The sequence below is a fragment of the Mytilus californianus genome, unplaced genomic scaffold (genome assembly GCF_021869535.1).
Source record: "Mytilus californianus isolate M0D057914Y unplaced genomic scaffold, xbMytCali1.0.p SCAF_3, whole genome shotgun sequence".
Classification (NCBI taxonomy): domain Eukaryota; kingdom Metazoa; phylum Mollusca; class Bivalvia; order Mytilida; family Mytilidae; genus Mytilus; species Mytilus californianus.
The window spans coordinates 64,880,648-64,905,048 of NW_026262679.1; the positions used below are offsets into that span (position 1 = coordinate 64,880,648).

The 24,401-nt window shown below is 32.2% G+C and overlaps 1 protein-coding gene across 1 annotated transcript in view; it reads left to right on the forward strand.

The window, feature by feature from the left end:
• The window catches only part of LOC127733116 (disintegrin and metalloproteinase domain-containing protein 12-like), a 75,815-nt gene that overhangs the window by 34,976 nt on the left and 16,438 nt on the right, over positions 1-24,401 (forward strand). Inside the window, exons 10-16 of the mRNA XM_052242411.1 lie at positions 2,312-2,481; positions 4,919-5,003; positions 11,601-11,734; positions 13,240-13,411; positions 18,831-18,926; positions 21,006-21,137; positions 23,862-24,037. Of these exons, the coding sequence (XP_052098371.1) occupies positions 2,312-2,481; positions 4,919-5,003; positions 11,601-11,734; positions 13,240-13,411; positions 18,831-18,926; positions 21,006-21,137; positions 23,862-24,037 (965 nt within the window). The remainder of the gene's footprint in view (positions 1-2,311; positions 2,482-4,918; positions 5,004-11,600; positions 11,735-13,239; positions 13,412-18,830; positions 18,927-21,005; positions 21,138-23,861; positions 24,038-24,401) is intronic.

Here is a 24,401-nt window from a genome sequence, read left to right on the forward strand (position 1 = left end):
AGGCAGCAATTTAATTAAAAACTTATGGATTTTAGAAAAGTGGACCATCATTATATAGAGGAGCACTTTATGATGTTTAAAATGTCTTTGTAAAAACACAGGGGGGGAGGGGAATAAACAGTAAATATTTCAGAGATGACAGGAGAAGGCCAACTATGTTAAAAAAAAATACAAAATGCAAACATCTACACAGTGATAATGAAGTACTGTATTCTTTATTTTGCTGTAAATCAAAAGGGAATTTTTACAAATGTCATTTATATAAGGAAAAATTTGGAAGGAGTGAAAGGAAATGAATGTTAAATATACATCTCCTTATTTTATATTGTTATTAATGATTGATTAGTGGTTTGAGTACAGAGTTTAACTTCCGAAGGAAAACACAAGGACTGTACAATATACTAGCAAGTAGGAAATAGGAAATCACTTGTCAGATGACATATGAAAAAGACATTGACATATATTTTATATGAATACGACTTCATCTTTATAACTTATTAATATACTTATTTTACTACAATGAAATATAAGATCAATGGTACTTAGAATACTTATAAATGTCTTATAGGTCCACTTTGAAGTGAAGGGTCTTTAATTAGTCCCCTACCGACAAAGTCGAAGGGGACTTTAGGTTTGCACTCCATCCGTCTGTCTGTCTGTCTGTCTGTCCGTCTGTCCATCTGTCAGTCCGTCAAATCAGTTTTCCAAACTTTTTTTCTTCATGCTTGAAGATATTGATTTGATATTTGGTTTATTGATTTATCATGACAAGTTACAGGTCAAGTTCAATTTTCACGATTTTAGCTTTTCTCTTTGTTCAGTTAAAGCCCTTTCCCTAGAATTAAATTTTTGATGAAATACTTATTATTAATTAGTAGATTTCTGTTCAAAGGGAAATAACTCATTTAAAAAAAAATAAATTAAAAGACAAATTGACATTTTGGATTTTTTTCCTTTTCTTTGGTAAATTGTTTGAAGAATTAAGTGGAAGTTTGTTTGTCATTCTTGAAGATATTGATTTGATAATTAGTATATAGTATTATCATGACAAGTTACAGATCAAGTTGAAATTTTGTTCCAGTCTGATAATTTTGTGCAGAGTTATGGTTTTTGGACATAGAAAATTCACTTAAATAATCAGTTTTCGTCATGCTTGAAGATTTTGACTTGATATTTTTATGTAGTTTACACCATGACAAGTTATAGATCAAGTTAGAATTTCGTTCCATTACAATGAATTTGTAACCGGTAGGGGATTATGTATTTCCATGCAATACTCACAGAATGCTTGTTATTACTGTAATGTGCACTATAACTGTTCTTTTAATGAGGATATAGCAAATTTAAATGTGACTTAATTTATATGAAAAAATTGAATATTGGGTAACTTATGTGGAGGCAGAATCATGTGCAAAATAAAACTATTCCGAAGAGCAACACTAAATATTCTTTATTTTTAATATGATTTAAAGGCTGCTTGCATCGAACAATACTCATATCTTGCTTGATCAAGGTGAACTGGGGTCTGTAAGATCATCTCATTCATTAGAACAGATATATTCTAGATGGATGCTTCGAGCAACTTTAAAGGTCATATATGATGGTTTTTGACATGTATACTTGCTTTGCTAGACAGTTACCATATACTGCCACAGGTGGCTCAGGTGAAAACAAATTGAAAAAAAGTGGATTACAATTTAATATGTAGAGTGGGTGGCGCATTTCGCCTTGGACACATTTTCGCTGTTTTGCTATTTTTTCTGTTAAATTTGTGTGTCTTTACACAATATTTGCCTAAATAGATGGTAAAGGCTGTTTGTAATGTTACAACTGTCGATATTCCTCTTTACCCCATTTCCAAGGTTATTCGCACAGATTAAGACATACGCAGGTGTTTTTAAATTATTTTGGCAATTATGTAAGATTTATATGGCAATCATGCGCAGTCTTAAAGTAAATATTTGTGAGAAAAATCGTATAGGAATGATCTCTCAAGCTAATTCATGTAATTGCAAACATTCGTTTTTATAATATACCAGGATAATGAGGATGGTCATATCATACATTGCGGCGAAAATGTGTCCCCCATGGTACACGAACAACTGGATTTCCTCTTGAGTTTGCGTTCGTTTTTAGAACAATTAACCAATGTTTTGAAGATAATTTCTTTGTCAAACATTTTTTTCATATAGTTAAATTTCTGAAACCTTCATAAAAAGTTCCAAATATTCGAATGTAGGTCGGATGTAAGTGGAAATAAACGAATTATGCGGCGAATATGGGTCTCTCACTCTATCTCTTATTTTTTCAGCTTTACCAGCCTTTGAATATTTTCATTGCTTTAGTTGGAGTAGAAATCTGGACAGTAGCTAATAAAATTGTTGTATCAAACTTAGCTAATACTACACTGGATAACTTCCTTAGTTATCGAAGACAGGCTATCAATCCACATCATCCAAACGATAATGCACAGCTCATCACGTAAGATAGTACAATAAATTTTGTTTATGGGCAGGGAGGTCATTCGTTCATATTAAAGAAACCTTTTGTAAGGTCATTACTTATATTAGAAAATAATCATGATGCACAACTCATTATGTAACAAAGTTTTATTATTCTACAATCTTTCCTGTATATAGAATAACCTTTCATAATTCATCCAATTTAGAGATTGACATATTGTACATGTATATACACTTGCCTATTCTTGTAAACCTCTTGAGATCCTTCAACTTTGAGTGTGGTTACTGTCTGCCTCTTTGATATTAGCCTCATATTTTTTATACGCCCGTTTTTTATTTATATCACTAATTTAAAAATAACATGAAAGAAATAATGTATGCTTATTTCCTATATTTTAAGAATTGTATAATGAGTTTACCTTGAAGATGTAGCATTATGTTCAATGGAAATACACCTATTATATTATCATTAATTAACGATTGCTTTTGACAGTGTCATAATGTTTCTATAACAGCATTTGTCAGGTTTCTTTTCTTAAATAAGTTGAAAAGTGAGATGCCAGCTGCATCTAAAGAAAGAAATTTAATCCTCTTTATGTGTTTTTTGCTGTAAATATTGGTTGTCACTTAACATTTGATAGAATTGATTCTGGTGAGTTTGTGTGGAGTGTAGGCATATATTCAACATTATCCAATAGTTATTACAAACAACATTACTGAAGTAAAAGGAAACTTCCAGTCATTTGTTGTGGTTACAAAAAATAGGTCTTGACAATGTTTATTTTTATACCTCCTTTCTAGGAATTGGGGCTTATATTGCAACCACATTGTCTGTTTGTCCAACAGATATTTTTGTCACACTTTTCTCAGGAATTACAGAACAAAATGACTCTCATTTGGTCATCAACTTGGCAGTGATGAGTTTAAAAGTGAACACTTAAGGAATCTGTCAGACACCAACTTTCTGTTTGTTGAAACTTTAGATTTTTCTATTTTTTTAATGAAAAGAAATATTTCCTCACACTTTTCTCAGGAACTAAGGAACAAAATGGCTATATAAGTCTAAATTGAAAACAGTGTTCAAACCTATGATTGCCTTGGATAAAAACCGCAATTTTTATATGTGTGCATGCAAAACAAATTTCTTGGTAGAGGGGTCTAAATACAGCACAAACAACATTTTCCAAAAGACCAAAAAAGTGAAAAGGTATATTTTAACACAAACGCATTTGACTAACAGGTCGAACACAGGATGTTCTTAAACCCTGCTGACTGCCATTGGTGATTGCCAAATAAAAGGATCACAAGATGTAACAAAATGGATCTTTATTATTAGTTTAATACCAAACAGAAAACAATAAACTTGCAGAAAAGATGGTATACTGCAAACATGAGGTGCAAAAATTTGTACACCATATCCGGATTTGACAATTAATGTCTCTTCAGTGATGTTAGGAGTCGAAACGGTATTTGGAAGGCCATATAATTTACCTCAATTTAGGATAGACTCTTGAATTTGGAAGAGTCTAATTAGGATGAACGGATCATATAAACCCAAAGGCAAATATAATACAAGCCCAAACGAAAAAATATAAATAAGTCTAAATTGAAAACAACGTACAAACCTATGATTCAATGGATAAAAACTGCAATTTTTATATGTGTGCATGCAAAACAAATTTCTTGGTAGAGGGGTCTAAATACAGCACAAACAACATTTTCCAAAAGACCAAAAAAGTGAAAAAGTATATTTTAACAAAACGCATTTGAATAACAGGTCGAACAACGGATGTTCTTAAACCCTGCTGACTGCCATTGGCGATTGCCAAATAAATGGATCTTTATTATTAATTTAGTACCAAACAGTAAACAATAACTTGCGGAAAAGATGGTATACTGCAAACATGAGGTGCAAAAATTTGTACACCATATCCAGATTTCGACAATTAATATCTCTTCAGTGATGTTAGGAATCAAAACAGTATTTGAAAGGCCATATAATTTACCTCAATTTAGGATAGACTCTTGAATTTTGAAGAGTCGAAATAGGAAGAACAGATCATATAAACCCGAAGGCAAATATAATACAAGCCCAAACGAAAAAATATAAATTAGTCTAAATTGAAAACAACGTTCAAACCTATGATTGCGTTGGATAAAAACCCAATTTCTTGGTAGAGGGGTCTAAATACAGCACAAACAACATTTTCCAAAAGACCAAAAAAGTGAAAAAGTATATTTTAACATATATGGTCAGCAGCTTGACAGTGATGATTTGTAATATATGAATGATTTCTGGAACTGTCAGACACCTACTTCCTGTTTTCCAATAGTTTGAATTATGACCAGGGGTACCGGTATGCTCAGCACAACAATGTATGCAACTTCTGTTATTTTACTTTCTATAACAAAACGATTTTACTTTAATATTAAAAATGACTTACTATGTATTTCAGGGGAATTTTATTTCAAGATTCAATAGTAGGCAAGGCCATTAAGATGTCAATTTGTACCTTCCAGTATTCTGCTGGTGTTGCAATGGTAAGATACATGTAGTGAAGTTTTACTGTGCGTATTGCTGTGTGTTTCTTTATACTACTTTGGCTAGAGGTATAGGGGGAGGGTTGAGATTTCACAAAACATGTTTAACCCCGCCGCATTTTTGCGCCTGTCCCAAGTCAGGAGCCTCTGTCCTTTGTTAGTCTAGTATGTTTTTTAATTTTAGTTCATTTATATGTTTTGGAGTTTAGTGTGGTGTCCATTTTCACTGAACTAGCACACAACTTTAGTTAGGGTCCAGCTGAGGACCACCTCCGGGTGCAGGATTTTCTCGCTGCATTGAAGACCCATTGGTGGACTTCGGCTGTTGTCTGGTCGGGTTGTTGTCTCTTTGACATATTCCCCATTTCCATTCTCAATTTTATTCATTACAATATTTAGTTTTATTAGTATAAAAAGTTTTTTTTATCACAATTCCAAAATCCTGTTCAACCAGCAAATGAAAAACTACATTAGCTCTAGTGGTATATAGCCAAAGGAACTTGACTGTTGTACCATTGAAACATATGAGATATACCCCAGTTTTCTTTTAATATTAGAGTTATTTTGATATTTTATTTTCTAAGTAAGTTATGGGCCAGAGAGTAGTTCTTGCCGAGTAGCAATCCAATGAAATGTGTGCTAAAATTTTTATAGTGCCCACTTTAAAACAAATAAGATATGAAAGTAAGATTTGCTACCCAGCTAGAACTACTCTGTGACCCGAGTTGTAAATGTTTTGAAGAAAGAACCAAAAATTAATGTAGCTGCTATTGAAGTATGTATGTTTGTATGCCACTGCATGGTACACTGGACATTAAGCTACCAACAATCAATCAATTTCTTCTTGAGATCCTTCAACTTTGAGTGTGGTTACTGTCTGCCTCTTTGATATTAGCCTCATATTTTTTTATTTATATCACTAATTTAAAACTAACATGAAAGAAATAATGTATGCTTATATCCTATATTTTAAGAATTGTATAATGAGTTTACCTTGAAGATGTAGCATCATGTTCAATGGAAATACACCTATTATATTATCATTAATTATCGATTGCTTTTGACAGTGTCATAATGTTTCTATAACAGCATTTGTCAGTCATTTGTTGTGGTTACAAAAAATTAGTCTTGACAATGTTTATTTTTATACCTCCTTTCTAGGAATTAGGGCAACCTATATTGCAACCACATTGTCTGTTCGTCCAACAGATATTTTTGTCACACTTTTTTTTTTGTGACTGTTGTACCATTGAAACATATGAGATAAACCCCAGTTTTCTTTTAATTCATATTAGAGTTATTTTGATAGTCTATTTTCTAAAGGAGTTATTTTGATAGTCTATTTTCTAAATATGTTATGGGCCAGAGAGTAGTTCTCGCCGAGTAGCAATCCATTGAAATGTGTGCTAAAATTTTTAAAACAAATAAGATATGAAAGTAAGATTTGCTACCCAGCTAGAACTACTCTGTGACCCGAGTTGTAAATGTTTTGAAGAAAGAACCAAAAATTAATGCATGGTACACTGGACATTAAGCTACCAACAATCAATCAATTTCTTCTTGAGATCCTTCAACTTTGAGTGTGTATATATGAATGAAAGTGAAACAAAAATGTGTTCTTGATAGTTCTCTGATAAAGATACTTTTTTCCCATTTTAGCTGCAGTTTTAAATCTTAAGGATTTGAAATACTTTTTATAGGAAATTCTTATTTTTATGCCTCGCCGTAGCGGAGGGGGCATTAAGTTTTACCTTGTCCGTCTGTACGTCCGTCCGTCTGTCGGTACGTCCCAAAGTTGGTTTCCGTTCTCTAACTTTAGTTTGCCTCAACCAAATGTTATGAAACTTATACACAATGCTTATTACCACTAAATACAGATCAAGTTTGAATTTTGGTGGCGTCACTTTTACCGTTCTAGAGTTATGCTCCGTTCTCTAACTTAAGTTTGCCTCAACCAAATGTTATGAAACTTACACACAATGCTTATTACCACTATATACAGATCAAGTTTGAATTTTGGAGCCGTCACTTATACTGTTCTAGAGTTATGCCCTTTAAAAATGGAAAAATTGTTAAATTTTTCTTTTTTTTTTCCCTAAATATCAAGTCATTTTTAAAATTGGAGTTATCTTCCTTTGTCCATGATTATAGTTGAATCCACTACAATCAATGCTTTATACAATGCAATGTTTAATTTTGCCTTCCACTGATAAATTAAAGCAATTTTTACCCTTCATTTCTAAAAATATTTTAAAGTTTTCTTTGAAAATTGGAATTATCTTTCTTTATGCATAATAGTAGTTGAATCAACTACAACCAATGCTTTATACAATGCAATATTCAATTTTACTTCCTACTGATAAATTAAAGCAATCTTTACCATTCAGTGCTTACAAGCACTTTGATTACCGTTCTAGGGTTATGCCCCTTTACAAATGAAAAAATTGCTGAATTTTTCTTTTCCGTTCTCTAACTTGAGTTTGTCTTAACTAAATGTAATTTCTAAAAATATCAATGTTATTATTCAAGTATTTTTATACGACCGCAAAAATTAAAAATTTTTTGGTCGTATATTGGTATGACGTTGGCGGCGTCGTCGTCGTCGTCCCGCGTCGTCCGAAGACACATTGGTTTTCGCACTCTTACTTTAGTTTAAGTGAATGGATCTCCATGAAATGTTACCATAAGGTTCAATACCACGAAAGGAAGGTTGGGATTGATTTTGGGGGTTATGGTACCAACAGTTAAGGAATTAGGGACCAAAAAGGGGCCAAAAATAAGCATTTTTGTAACTTCCAGACAATAACTTGTGTGTAAGTGTATGGATCTCTCTGACATTGTACCACAAGGTTCCATATCACAAAGGAAAGGCTGTAATTGATTTTGGGGGTAATTGCCTCAAAATTTTAGGAATTAGGGGCCAAAAAAGGGGCAAAAAACAAGCATTTTTCTAGTTTCATGACAATAACTTGTGTGTAAGTGTTTGGATATTTCTGAAATTGTACTACAAGGTTCCATATCACAAAGGGAAAGCTGGAATTGAGTTTGAGGGTAATTGCCCGTAACGTTTAGGAATTGGGGGCCAAAAAGGGGCCAAAAATAAGCATTTTTCTAGTTTCCAGACAATAACTTGTGTTCAAGTGTATGGATCTCTCTGAAATTGTACTGCAAGGTACCATACCACAAAGGGAAGGCTGGGATTGAGTTTGGGGGTGATGAATCATAAGGGGGTTCAAAAAATTGGGGGGGGGGGATTTTTTTTTACTTTTTTTTTCTTTTTTTCCTTTTTTTTTTCTTTTAAAATTTTCCATTTTAAGTTGGTTATTTCTGATTAATATTTAAAAGCAAATAATAATGATATGGTAGGAGATACACACCAAACAGGATGTGTAAATTATTATATAATAAGTATTGTGCAATAGCAAGAAATTTTCAATTGCACAGTATTGCACAATAGCAAGAAATCTTCAATTGCACAGTATTGCGCAATAGCAAGAAATCTTCAATTGCACAGTATTGCGCAATAGCAAGAAATATCCAATAGCACAATATTGCGCAATAGCAAGAAATTGTCAATTGTACAGTATTGCGCAATAGCAAGAAATATTCAATTGCACAGTATTGTGCAAAAGAAGATACTTCGTATAAATTGCTTATTTCTTGATCAATTTCAATGGGGTTTTATTCTTGAATTCTTGGGGTTCTTTAATATGCTGAATCTAACCGTGTATTAAGTTTTTGGATTTTGGGCCCCGTTTTTAAATTGGTCCACTTTGAGGTCCAAAGGGTCCAAAATTTAACTTTGTTTGATTTCATCAAAAATTGAATTATTGGGGTTCTTTGATATGCCGAATCTAACCGTGTATTTAGATTCTTAATTTTTGGCTCCGTTTTCAAATTGGTCTACATTAAGGTCCAAAGGGTCCAAAATTAAACTTAGTTTGATTTTAACAAAAATTGAATTTTTAGGGTTCTTTGATATGCTGAATCTAACCATGTATTTAGATTTTTGATTTTTGGGCCCCGTTATCAACTTTGTCCACATTGAGGTCAAAAGGGTCCAAAATTAAACTTTGTTTGATTTCATCAAAAATTGAATTCTTGGGGTTCTTTGATATGCTGAATCTAACCATGTATTTAGATTTTGGATATTGGACCATAATAGGTGAATGTCCAATTTAAAATTTTTAAGTTCTTAGACCACATTCATTCTGTGTCAGAAACCTATGCTGTGTCAAATATTTAATCACAATCCAAATTCAGAGCTGTATCAAGCTTGAATGTTGTGTCCATACTTGCCCCAACTGTTCAGGGTTCGACCTCTGCGGTCGTATCAAACTGCGCCCTGCGGAGCATTTTATTTAAAATTGGAGTTATCTTCCTTTGTCCATGACTATAGTTGAATCAACTACAATCAATGCTTTATACAATGCAATGTTTAATTTTGCCTTCCACTGATAAAACACAGATCAAGTTGAATTTGGGTAGTGTCACTTTAACCATTATTGAGTTATACCCCTTTATGAATCGAAAGATTTCAAAATTTTTAGTTTCCATTCTGTAACTTAAGTTTTCCACAACCAAACATTATGAAACCTATACACAATATTCATTACCTCAAAACTAAGATAATTTACAATTTTTTTGTTTCCGTTCTCTAACTTTAGTTTGCCTCAACCAAATGTTATGAAACTTATACACAATGCTTATTACTACATAATACAGATTAAGTACGAAATTTGGTGGCGTCACTTTTACCATTCTTGAGTTATGTCCCTTTATAAACATAAAAATTGCAAGCTGGGGCATCATCTGTGTCCACATGTGGACACATCCACATTTATTTACAATCAAATTTGCTAGATAAATAAGAAAAAAACATAAGTCAAATAAATAAGACATTTATTTTTAAAACAAAGCTGTGGCTGGTAAAAATTATGCTTTTATAGAAATAGAGCTTTACTTTAATAGTCAAAGATTGTTGACAAAATGATAACAGTCACACTTCTTTAAACTTTTTTCAAATTTTGTAATGAAATGTAATTCATCCCTCTTTATACAACCGCAAAAAAAATTTGCGGTCGTATATTGGTATGTCGTTGGCGTCGTCGTCATCCGAAGACACATTGGTTTTCGCACTCTAACTTTAGTTTAAGTGAATGGATCTCTATGAAATTTTACCATAAGGTTCAATACCACAAAAGGAAGGTTGGGATCGATTTTGGGGGTTATGGTACCAACAGTTAAGGAATTAGGGGCCAAAAATAAGCATTTTTGTAACTTCCAGACATAACTTGTGTGTTAGTGTATGGAATTCTCTGACATTGTACCACAAGTTTCCATATCACAAAGGGAATGCTGGGATTGATATTGGGGGTAATTGTCTAAAAATTTTTGGAATTAGGGGCCAAAAAACAAGCATTTTTCTAGTTTTATGACAATAACTTGTGTGTAAGTGTATGGATCTTTCTGAACTTGTACTACAAGGTTCCATATCACAAAGGGAATGCTGAAATTCAGTTTGGGGGTAATTGCCCAAAACGTTTAGGAATAAGGGGCCAAAAAGGGGCCAAAAATAAGCATTTTTCTAGTTTCCAGACAATAGCTTGTGTTCAAGTGTATGGATCTCTCTGAAATTGTACTTCAATGTACCATACCACAAAGGGAAGGCTGGGATTGATTTTGGGAGTAATTGATTCAAAATTTTAGTAATTAAGGGCCAAAAAGGGGCAAAAAACAAGCTTTTTTCTAGTTTCAGGACAATAACTTGTGTGTAAGTGTATGGATCTTTATGAAATTGTACTACAAGGTTTCATATCACAAAGGGAAAGCTGGGTTTGGGTTTGGGGTAATTGCCCTAAAGGTTTAGGAATTTGGGGCCAAAAAGGGGCCTAAAAACAAGCATTTTTTTAGTTTCCAGACAATAACTTGTGTTCAAGTGTATGGATCTCTCTGAAATTGTACTGCAAGGTACTATACCACAAAGGGAAGTCTGGGATTGAGTTTGGGGGTGATGAATCATAAGGGGGTTCAAAAAATTTAGGGGAGGGATTTTTTTTCCTTTTTTTCCTGTTTTTTTTCTTTAAAATTTTCCATTTTAAATTGGTTATTTCTGATTTATATATAAAAGCAAATAATAATGATATGGTTTGAATAGGTAAATTAAAAATTTTTGATATGCTGAATCTAACAGTGTATGTATTTAGATTTTGGATATTGGACTATAATAGGTAAATTAAAATTTTTTAAGTTCTTAGACCACATTCATTCTGTGTCAGAAACCTATGCTGTGTCAAATATTTAATCACAATCCAAATTCAGTGCTGTATCAAGCTTGAATGTTGTGTCCATATTTGCCCCAACTGTTCAGGGTTTGACCTCTGCAGTTGTATCAAGCTGCGCCCAGCGGAGCATTTTATTGTTTTGTTGATAAGATGATTAAGGTAACACTAAATTTTGTAATGGAATGGGATTCAATCTGTTTTTGCTTGTTTTATTTTTTGAATGATCTATGATTTTGATACAAGATATGAAGACGACACATGTATTCCTATAGTGATATATGGGCTGACAGTTGTATACATTATTGTATTTAAGGATGCCACCAGTACCACTCAGGTAGCCACAACTGTGGCCCATGAATTAGGACATAACTTTGGTATGGAACATGATAATTATTCAGTTTGTCTTTGTCCAGACCAGAAATGTATCATGGCAACTACAGGAGGAGGGTAAGTTTTATTAATGCATTTGACCCAAAAGAGGTCAAATGAACATTTAAAAGGAGAAGGTTCACGAAGGGTTATAATTGGCCCTACATTTTTTATGTTTTTTAAATTGGGCCAAAAAATTACAAATTTCCCATAGAAATACTTATGATAATACTATTAAGACAAAAATATTTTTTTTTGGCACCTTCCTTTAAAATTTATGAAGCTATGACCCCTTAAATAAACATTACTAGTATTTGTATTTAAAGGTCAATTTTTGTAAATTTTTTCTATAATTTTAATTGTTTTTGGCATAATTAACCTGGGCCACCATCCACGATCCAAAAAGTTTTTATATTAACGAATTCTATATCAAAATTGGAATCTTTCGGTTACAAAACATTTTAGATCGTAGGTGGCCGCCAAGGTTTTTCTAAAGCTTTTAGGTCTGCAATTTTGCCCCAAATCATCATATTTTGACAAAATGTCCTAAATAGGCTTACTTTTGAGAATATATTATGTACTTTTATGAAAAGAACTGATTTATTTAGCATAAAGGCTTTTGAAATAGACCCATTTACGAACTATTTTGTGACCTTTTTGGTGTTTTATGATAAAGTTGATATTTTAGGCCATTTTGTGCCATAAGTGAACCTTGTCCTTTATGATTATATTCATGTTTATTTCTTCATAAATATGCTTTAAAAGAACCTATCTGCACAAATAATTTCTAAATGGTATATATTCTTGAAAAAGTTAAATTAGAGAGATAGGTCAGATCATTAACTGATATAAATGTCCTATCGTGGATTCATTATTAATGGGATACCAATTTATGTGGATGTTTTGGGTAAAGATAAACCACAAATTAAAATGTTCAATAGAGTAAAATTTTTCTACTTGCTTGTATTCACAAATCTATGATTTATTTTTATCAATAAAATGAGGATTGAAAAAAAAAAGTCTATTGGGGGGGGGGGGTAAACCTGCTGTAAACAGTATTCTTCTGTGAAGTAGATTAAAAATACAACCTTGAAAAAAATCATTCAACTGTGGATAAACAAAATAATACAAAGTAATGATAAGAGTTCATGATTAATTGTTTGTGTCAAAATGCAAATTGACTAATTTAGGTTGGCCAGGCCTTTCCTAATTCAAAATATACAATATACATTCAAATAAAACAATAATCACTCTTTGGTTTTAAATGAAATATATGATCTTGGCCATGTAATATTTTTTGCTATTAAGGAAAAACAGTTTTCTAAAGCATGCTATGAAGTCTTTCAGTTTTTCAAGATTGATGTTTAACAACTAATATTTGCAGAATTATATTTTGGGTAATTTCACCATAACATCCCAACTGCAATATTAAATTACAAAAAAATCAACTGAATAGTTTTACATTTTGTGCACAAAAATGTAAAAAAAAAAAAGATAACAGCAATAAAAAGAATATCCTCTTTTCAAAATGCCTTATTATTTTAATTATTTATATACATTCAATTAATGATTGTTATTTGTAGAAGCAAAACACCAACAAAATGGTCCTCATGTTCACAGACAGTATTAAATGATAATTTTGAGATTGGTTTAGACTACTGTCTGAAGAATATTCCAGAACAGTTGTTTAATGCTCCCTATTGTGGAAATGGATTTGTTGAGGAGGGAGAAGAATGTGATTGTGGATTACCTCAGGTAAGTGATAATACTGGACACATGGACAGGATGATACCTGATACAGGGATATCTCAGGTTCAAGGGTCATCACACCAGACGCAGAGAGCTATAATATCATCGCCCTAGGATTCTCCACAGCTCTACAGAAGCTCCAAGGAGAAGTTTATGTTTCCCTTGATTTTCAATGAAATTCCCCAATGCCGCCTCATGATTTTTGAAAAAATTCTCAATCCGAATGCACATGATTCCAATATTCAACGAAATAAACAAAACCTGTTTCATTATTTAGATCCTATCCAGTCAATATCATGCAATTTATTGATAATATGTTAAACTTTGATATTTAAGTTACAATATGATGTGTATTTGAATTACTATACTTATCAAGAAAACAGTTCTTTAATAAAAATTACATAAGTAATGTAATGTGTATGATTCTGTTATAAAAAAAAAAACGTTCAACTACCAATTACAATCATAAACAAAGGAAGATAACTCAAACTATAATTTTTAACTTTGTCAATGTTTTATTTAAAAATTCACAAATTTGCAAAATGAAAGCAATCTTTACCCTTCAGTGCTCACAAGCACTTTGATTGTGGAATATTACAGGTACAAAATGCCCAAAAAATCATTTTGAGTAACTCTGGTAAAAGATGATAAAGTTTTGTTTGGTTATACTGGTAGAGGACCAGTTACCATCAGAAAATCAGTTTTTATTTTTGCGGTCGTATATTGGTATGACGTTGGCTTCGTCGTCGTTGATGTTCCGAAGACACATTGGTTTTCGCACAATAACTTTAGTTTAAGTCAATGTATCTCTATGAAATTTTACCATAAGGTTCAATACCATAAAAGGAAGGTTGGGATTGATTTTGGGGGTCATGGTACCAACAGTTAAGGAATTAGGGGCCAAAAAGGGGCCAAAAATAAACATTTTTGTAACTTCCAGACAATAACTTGTGTTTAAGTGTATGGATCTCTCTGAAATTATACAACAAGTTTCCATACCACAAAGGAATGGTGAGGATTGGCTTTGGGGGGTTATGGCTCAAACCGTTTAGGAATTAGGGGCAAAAAATGGGAAAAAACAAGGGTTTCCTGGTTAATGGACAATTTAAAAGCAGTGTAAGGGAGGTAATCCAAAAACAAAATTGTACAATGTTGTACAATGTTGGATAACCTCCCATTACACTGCTTTTGAATTATCTATTTTAGACTTTTATGATGTATTTAAATTGGTTATTATGGTTGCAAACTCCATTGGAAATTTGAATTGAGATTATGACCATATCTTGAGGGAAAGATTTTTTTTTGGGAAAGGGGGGGAGGGGGGTAAAAAAGAAATTGTGAGGGGCAATTTTTTTTTTTTTGGGGGGGGGGGGGTCAATTCGCAACAGCATAGTGTATTGCACAAAAGCAAAAAATTGAATGTAAATTCAAGTCATATAACCAATTCTAAGTTCTTTGACTACTGTTATTCCGTGTCAGAAACCTATTATGTGTCAAATATTTAATTACAATCCAAATTCATACCTGTATCAAGCACGAATATTGTGTCCATTTTCGCCCCAACTGTTCAGGGTTGGACCTCTGCGGTCATATCCAGCTGCTCAGCGAAGCATTTTATTAGTCCCCTACCGACGAAGTCGTAGGGGACTTTAGGTTTGCACTCTGTCTGACTGTCCGTCTGTCCATCCATCAGTCCGGCAACTCAGTTTTCCACACTGTTTTCTTCGTTCTTGAAGATATCGATTTGATATTTGGTATATAGTTTTATCATGACAAGTTATAGATCAAGTTCGAATTTTGTTCCGGTCTGATGATTTAGCCCAGAGTTGTGGATCATAAAAAACTCCATAACTAATGTTAGAGTACTATGTTAAACCATATATCTGTACAAAGGGAGATAACTCATTTTTTAAAAGACATTCCTTGGTAAATTTTTTGAGGAATTATGTGGCAGGTTTATATGTTATTTTGTTTAAACTAATTTTCTGAATGCTACATGTATATTTATATATATATTTTTTTTATTAAGTGAAATCCTTTAATTAGAAAATAATCTATTTTTATTAAGGTATATATTTCATTACATTACATTGTGTAGATAAAAGTTGTTGACATTTTATAGATAAGTTACAAATCTATATTAGTTTGTGACAAATGAAAGAAAAAATATTTGGAACTATTAATTATATTTGATTGTAATTTGAAAATAGATATACATTGTATTACATCATATCTAATTTTAGAGAACTATTAATCATATCTAATGTTAGAGTGTTATAGGTTTTCCACACTTTTTTTCATCATTCTTGAAGATATTGACTTGATATTTTCTTTTTGTTTACACCATGACAAGTTATAGAACAAGTTAGCATTTTGTTCCAGTATAATGAATTTTTACCCGGTAGGGGACTATGTATTGCCATGCAATACTCTTAGAATGCTTGTTCTCAAATAATTTGAATAGGAACTCTTTGAACATAAAAAGTTAGGCTTTGCACCATAGATTCAGACTTAAATTCCTCTTATAAACAATGAAAAGTGGGTTACTAGTGTTGATTTTTGCAGGAAATTTTATAGGTACTGTACCAGTTACCGTCTCTTCTGAATCTTACAATTAATTGATAGAATTTACATTTAATCAGGACATTAATGTTTTATTTTGCTTTTGAGTAGCAAAGAGAGAAGAAGGTATGTCAATTGAACCAAACACTTCACCATTCTGACCATTAAATTTGGAAGGTCTCCTTCCCACTCTGAATGTGAACTTTATGTTCTGTGAAATCAACCACTTACAATGTATTGAAGAGATGTATCAACTTTAATTTTGAAATTCATAAGTTTTCACAAGTTAATGACATTATAAAGCGATGTTCTCATGTCCCTCACAAAGGAGTAGGTCCGGTAAGGGCTGTTTTTGGCCTCAAAATTCAGGTTCATCTGATGAAAGATTTTGGACACTTTTTAAACACTTAAGTAGATATAAGAAGATGTGGTATGAGTGCCAATGAGACAACTCTCCATCCAAGTCAAAATTTATAAAAGTAAACCATTATAGGTCACAGTACGGTCTTCAACACTGAGCCTTGGCTCACAAGGAGCAGTAAGCTATAAAGGGCCCCAAAAATTACTAGTGTAAAACCACTCAAACGGGAAAACCAACGGTCTAATCTATATAAAAAACGAGAAACAAGAAACACTTATGAACCACATCAACAAACGACAACTACTGAACATCAGATTCCTGACTTAGGACAGGTGCAAACAAATGCAGCGGGTTTAAACGTTTTAATGGTACCAAACCTTCACCCTTTTTCTGAAACAATAGTGTAACATCACAACATAGAAAGACACACTATAAAATATCAACTGAAATAGCTTAACTCAATCAAAGGACATATTAACACCAGTGAACATACACTAAACAAATAAATTTGACCTATGATATAATGTAAATAAAAAATAAATAAACTAAGGGAAGAATAATAAAAGTAACATGTTATATATCGGTATGAAATGTTAAACAATATGCTCGAACAAAAATATCAACCATTTGCAATAACTTTAAACACAGGTAAATGAAAATAAATAAGTGTCTACTTCAGTCGATTCAATTAGTTTATGTGAAAGATTTGAACTGATTTTTTCAATAAAGACGCTCAAATTCAAGCTTAAATATGAAAAATCTATCAAATATGCCATAATATGTCACTTTTTAGATGGTTTTTGTCAAAAATGAAAGTGGCCGCATCCGTGTTCATTCTAAACCTTTATAATGTTATGTATTATCATCAAATACAACTTGCATTTAAATATTAAGAATGAACACAAATGCGCCCACTTCCATTTCAGACGGAAACCGTCTAAAAATTAACCAAAATGCTAAAATTTCGAAGATTTCAGTAATCTAGCATGACTTAATGATGCTAGTACCCGATACATGTGCATTGTATTGTCAAAAACAGCCCATATTTATTTAACAGAAGTATTCTTCTTTCCAATAAATAGCTAAAAATTCACATATTAACAATTTTGTAAAACTGCTATATTTTGGGGCCAAAAGGGGTCTTACTGGGCCTGCTCCTTTATTTTCCCTCATCATGTTCAATTTACAGAAAATCCAATATTGCCCTATCTTAATCAGATCAAACAAAATTTTGTTTTTACAAATGAATTAAAAATACTTGTCTGTACCATGTCAGCAGTATGTTGCTTTTAAGCACCACTTCCGTTTTTGAATAAAACAGCAGGTAACAGTAACTGGTAACAGGTCTTTGACCAGTAGTGTTATTTATAGAACATTGTGATTACTGTAGACAGATGTTAAAAAATATAATGTACCGTAGTACGTACATAGCCTCATTTAAGGAAAAATTACCTCAAATTAGAGGTTCTTCATATTTGAATAAAAAAAGATCCAGAGGTGTGGAATGAGAAGACAATCATAGAGACCAAAAAGATCAAGAGATGTGGAATGATAGCCAATGAGAAGACAATCGTAGAGACCAAAAAGATCAAGAGGTGTAGAATGAAAGCCAATGAGAAGACAATCGTAAAGACCAAAAATATCAAAGGGTGTGAAATGATAGCCAATGAGAAGACAATCGTAGAGACCAAAAAGATCAAGAGATGTAGAATGATAGCCAATGAGAAGACAATCAGAGAGACCAAAAAGATCAAGAGGTGTGGAATGAGAGCTTATGAAAAGACAATCGAAGAACAAGATTTAAATGATTATACATTACTGTACTGCCTATAATAATTACCAAAAACTCATACATTACATAGGAAGCTATAAGAGGTCCCAGTAAGACTAGACGGAAGACAATGTTTAAATGAAAACCAACAAGCAGACTTATGCTACAACAATAAACAAAGAACAAATATGATGGACAGTGACAAACAACAACATCTCAATCCTGGCTTTGGACATGCACATGAATGTCAATTTACAGGGTCAAATCAGCCAAAAATCGTACCTTGTCTATTCAAACAAATTGTTGTCAAATTCTTGCTATTTCTTTTGTGCTTTTCATACAGTTTTGAATTCAATTCATCTCACATATTTCATAAGAAAAAATCCTTAGACACAATTATTTCTGTCACACTTTTCTCAGGAACTATAGACACAATTATTTCTGTCACACTTTTCTCAGGAACTACAGAACAGAATGACTTTATTTGGTCAACAACTTGACAGTGATAATTATAATGTGTGAGCACTTTAGGTATCTGTCAGGCCAATTCTTTCTGTATGCCTATACTTTTCAATTTGTTGAATGAACATTTAATCACCCTTTCTCCAAATCTACTGAAAAGAATGACTTTATATATAGTCAGCAGCTTGGCAGTGATGAGTTGTAACATATGAGCGTTTTTCCTTCATTTATAGGAAATATTTTGAAATTAAGTATTATATGTATTACAGATATGCGACAGTAAGTGTTGTAATGCATCGTCATGTAAGTTGTTAAGTCACGCTAGATGTGCTACAGGCAGATGTTGTGACTTAAATAATTGTCAGGTGAATATTATATTAGAAACATAAGATATTGTGTGATATGAATATTGTTATTTTTTTGTCTAGACCTTTGCTCACAATATTATGATAAAACTATGATGTGTTACTTGGATATTTTTTTTTTTTCAGTCCAGGTATAAGGAAGGCTTTTCTGAAACCCGCCCTATTCATATTTTATTCACAGAAATGTTCAAATATGACTAATAAGTGATCATTACCAACCTAACCAATGTGCCAGTTTGGTATTGGTCTATCAAATTACCAGACCTGTTGATAATTAAATCATGCCTTCAAATTACCAGACCTGTTGATAATTAAATCATGCCTTCAAATTACCTGACCTGTTGATAATTAAATCATGTCTTCAAATTACCTGACCTGTTGATAATTAAATCATGCCTTCAAATTACCTGACCTGTTGATAATTAAATCATGCCTTCAAATTACCTGACCTGTTGATAATTAAATCATGCCTTCTTTTAGTGATAATAGTGACACTTTAAACATTTGGTGTGTTTGAAGTGTTTTTCTTAGTTTATCTTCATCAGGGAGGCTCAAACCCCAAAAAATGAAGCGCTTTTCTGGATTTGCCTTGAGGAACTGACAAATCCAAAAATTTGAAACAAAAGGATGTATAAATACCTGAATATATGAGAAGAAATAGTCACTGTACTTTGAATAGGTTTCACTTAGCAATGTCATGAATTGTCTAAGAAAAACATGATGTAGGGTATCGCTTATTGATTGATCGATTAATAGTTATTTGCTAAACATCCAGTGACAGTTTTTCATGTATACTTAGGATAAGAAACTGTTGCAGTTCTTACAATAGGTAGTTTCTGCAAGATAGGGACGAATGGAGGAGAAATTTGGACTGTCACTAGAAAACAATCGTATGTTGCAACAGACCACCTATGGACCTCTAAAATAGTTGTTGCAAGGGTTCTTTAAAATACAAAGAGTGTGGTACTCTCTCTACATGGAGCATCAGATTTAATGTCCCCATTCTGACATAACCAGTGTGCTAATTTATACATCCCGTCTCACTTTGGCAGTGGTTTTATAGCTGGTCAGAAGAAGACTAAGGTGTCCATATTTAGGGTTTAGTACTGTTGAATTTTTTTCAAAATATCTAAGGCTAGTAAAGATAAAAAAAAATAGCTATTACATCAACATTTATAAAAAGAAAATACAAAGATTTAATGATTTGATAACAATTTGTCAATGATTTTAGTTAGTCAAGTAGAAAAATCTTTCAGTATAAAGATATCAGATATTTATAAATTAAAGCTTGTCCATTTCCAATTCTGCACTGGTATCAACCTGAGATTCCCTTATCAGCTGAAGGTGCAAGCCAAGGGCTCATATGGGTCAAGGATTGATACCAGGGTCAATATCAAAATAGACAGGTGAAATAACTGGCCCTGGGCACAAATATCACAGGTAATTTGGCAGTTATAACATATGCTAAATCAAATTTTTTCGTAACAGTTATGTCATAATTAGATAAATAATGCCTTTTTCCATATCTACCTTGTTATTATCCCAAGATCTTGATATCTGCCAGAAGGCTTAGCACTTATTTGTGTGATGAATTATGGTTTATTACATGTGAAATTACTCTTTTAACATCAGAATAAGAACCGTAAAGCTCAGATCCATCTAATACAACACTTTTGTTGTGGGGTTTCTGTTAATGTATATTGCTACATTAATTCTTGATAAATGACCCAGTTTATGATCAGATTCCGCAACAAAATGTCCAGGAGCCATGTCTCCCTGCTCTGTCATAGCGAAAGATAAAATGGTTGACAGATTACAGAAATAATCTCATTACTTTGATCTTATGAGCACGGCAAAATAATACGTTATCCTGCCATGTGGCGACATTGAATTGCTTCTGTTAAAAAAACATTTGGCTTACTTTGTTGATATGACATAATCAAAAGTGGCAAAATCTGTATCAATTATATGATAATATGATTTAGAAGAGTAAAACAAATATTTAAAAAACATGAATAATGATTTATTAGGAATTTTTGTTTACACATAGCAATACAATTTTTAAAAATTTTTCTACAGCCAAAGTCTGCAGCAACTCTTTGTCGATTATCACCAGGTGAATGTGATTTGCCAGAGTTCTGTGATGGGGAAACAGAATATTGTCCGTCAGATGTGCACATCATGAATGGTATGCCATGCAGTGGAGGACAGGTAAATTAATATCCAACTTCAATCTATTCATATACAGTCCTACAGAGACCTGTCTTCAGGACAGTCAATCTCAAATAAAGTGTATGCAGAATAGCAAAAATAGCTTACAGATTGCAGATATTATGATGTTTGTAGTTCTGTTCTAAAATATCATATGATAATTTGAAATTTTGAACTAAGATATCACATCTACACATATCCAGGTACACAATACAACAAGCAAACCAGACTGATGCACTCCAATAAAATTTTTGTTGAGCCTGCAACATTTTGTGATGGAAGCTAGACTTAGCAATCCTAAATTTCATGGCGTCTGGGGCAATAACATTTAGGTTCAGTCTGTGGTTAAACTTTAAACATCAATAACTTTGATTAACCTTTATGGAATTTGGACAGAAACTTTTTTTATGATGAAAAGAGCGTTCCAGTTCAAAATTTAAAAAACATTTTTTTTCATTCAGTATTTTACTGATAAATTGACTCAGTTATTTTTTGGCAGTTTACATTAAGATACAGTCTGAGGTTAAAGTTTTCTAGACATCAAACCTTTATGGAATTTCACTAAACCTGGACAGAAGCTATGATAAAAAACAGTATCCAGAGCAAAGTTTTTCATTTTTTTTTCCATTTTTTCCATATTTTACTGATTAAAGCATTTTACTTAGTTTATTTGCAGTTATTAATTAGATACAGTCTGGGGTTAGAGTATTTTTTAGACATCAATAGCTTTTTCAAAACTTCATAGAAATTTATGGAACTGTGCTAGATACTTTTTTTAAATGATTCAGAGATAATAGCTATTTTAGAAAAAATTATATATTTTTTTCATTTTTCCATATTTTACAGATAAAAGGACTTATTTTTTGCTGTTAACATTTATATATGGTTTGGGATTACACATTTTTTAGACATCAACAACTTTGTCAAGTCTTCATGGCAAAAGCTTCTTCAAGTTGAAGTAATAGCATCTGAAGAAAAAGTTTGAATATTATACTGATAAATGGACTTAGTTTTTGGCAGACTTGAATTTTGACACCCCAATAGTAGACTGACAAAAAATATCTATCTGTATTTTATTTTTTTCAAAGGAGGGGTAAACTGGTATGTAAACATCTGTCAGTCCATCAGTTACATAAATTTTTTGTCCAGCTACAAATCAGAGCTTCCTCAGTGATTTTGCTAGCGCTCATCATTTTCGTCATTTACGAAAAGGTTTTTAAAATGATGAAAGATTTTTAAATCAATTTCGTCACATAAATTTGAAAAGTGTAAAAATATTTTCGCATGAAAATACTATAATTCTACCTGTCTTCATGTTTTTGACAAGTTTATATATAAGTTGTGATTACAGGTTATCCGCTTATCACCATCGAATGGGTCACTAATCCGTTAATTAATAAACCTCATAAATAATTGACCATCATAATTATTTTTCCCAGTAAAATCAGCCAGTCTGCATTTCAATTTCAATATTTTTCAAACGACCGCAATTTGAAGTTTGTTTATCATAGTTTCGTCATTTGAACAAAATGTTTTTTCCGCGGACAGTTATCATTTTAATTTCTATATATTTCAAACACTCACAATGTGCAGTTCGTTTTTCATAGTTTCGTCATGAACGAGTTTTCGTCATATTTTATATAACTTTTCTTCAAAAACTTTCAACAATTTCGATTAAAGAGAAAGAACTTTATTCAAAACGTTCAGAAATATTTCCACAAGTCAAACAGGTGCTTCCTTTACTATGTACTGCGCATGCAGGAAAGTATTCTTATAAATTAGACATTAAAACATAAAATACGAAATCATTTAGTATAAAAATAAACGAAGGAGACAAATATATTTCTTACTAAGCAACTTGATTTAGAAATATGATAATTTCCTGCCTTTTGTTAAAAACGAACCAATGCGTATATGAATCCAGATTCATTCTGAATTTATCATCCTCCTGTCACTTCCCGTTTTCATTTCATTTAAAAATCGAAAGTAATCATGATCTATTCTTGATTAATTTACAATATACAGTCATTCCAATATTGATTTGTACAAATCCTTGGTTCCAAGTTTATAGAAATGAATTCCAAATATCGATTTAACCTTTTTTACAAGGTGATTCCTGGTTTAAAAAAAAAAGAAACCCAACTTTTGTTGATCAGGAATGTCCCCTGAAAATAATCGAAGTGAAATTGTAAACTAGAAATCCGGATCCTTATTAGATCTTATTATAATCTTCATATTTAAGCACCACATCTATCAAATTATGCAATAACTGCCTGAGCATGCATAAGTTCTTCAAAGATGTATAGCTAGTTATACATATCTTTGGTCCATTGCTTTTACCCCAAAAAAGGTTGATTTTCATCTCGCGCAAAAGTGACTAAAGCCCTCAAAATCCTAGCTGAAAGCCTGGCTTCCTGAAATTTAGTTTCAAACTTCACGTATTCATGCTTTACTGTGTGATGTATTTTCAGTTTCACTGCTTATCAACTTCTTACCCAAATTGGTCATGGCATGTATGAAATTTTCTTCCATTTTCTTCTGAAACTTCAAATCAAGGTTTTCTGAAATTAGGAATCTAGCTTCCTGTACAGTGGCTTGCTATACCATGGGAAGCGTTTTCACATTCATTGTTTGTCAACTTCCTGTTAACCAAATACTTTAAGTAAGGATATCATTTGTGAGCAATAAATAGCTCAGAGTTCAAGTTGTTATTTTTATTTTTAGTCATACTGTTACAATGGAACTTGTACAACACCTACAGGTCAATGTAAACTGTTATGGGGGTCTACAGGAAGAGTATCAGATCCAATCTGTTTTAAAATGTTAAATATCAATGGTAGCAAGTATGGTAACTGTGGTTATAACTGGATAACTAGGAGATATGAAAGGTGTGACAAGGAGTAAGTATAAACTGATACAACTTGGTAGATATTGACTCTTTACAACCTACTAAACCACTGCTATGTATGTTAGAAATGACATTTTGAACTCTGTAGTTAAAAAAAAATTCTCATTTTTCTTCAATGAATTGTGACATTAATCTGCAATAAATAGTTGAGGCTTGATATAGTTATACAAGATGGTGCTCCACAATACATTCATCTGCTATAAATAGTTGAGGCTTGATATAGTTATATAAGATGGTGCTCAACAATACATATGTTGATATTTTGGAGTATTTTCAAATAATAAGTATTACTGTTGATTCATTTATTTTTATGGGTACCAATTTCGTGGAATGAAGAAAAATAGTGTCTTCCTGGA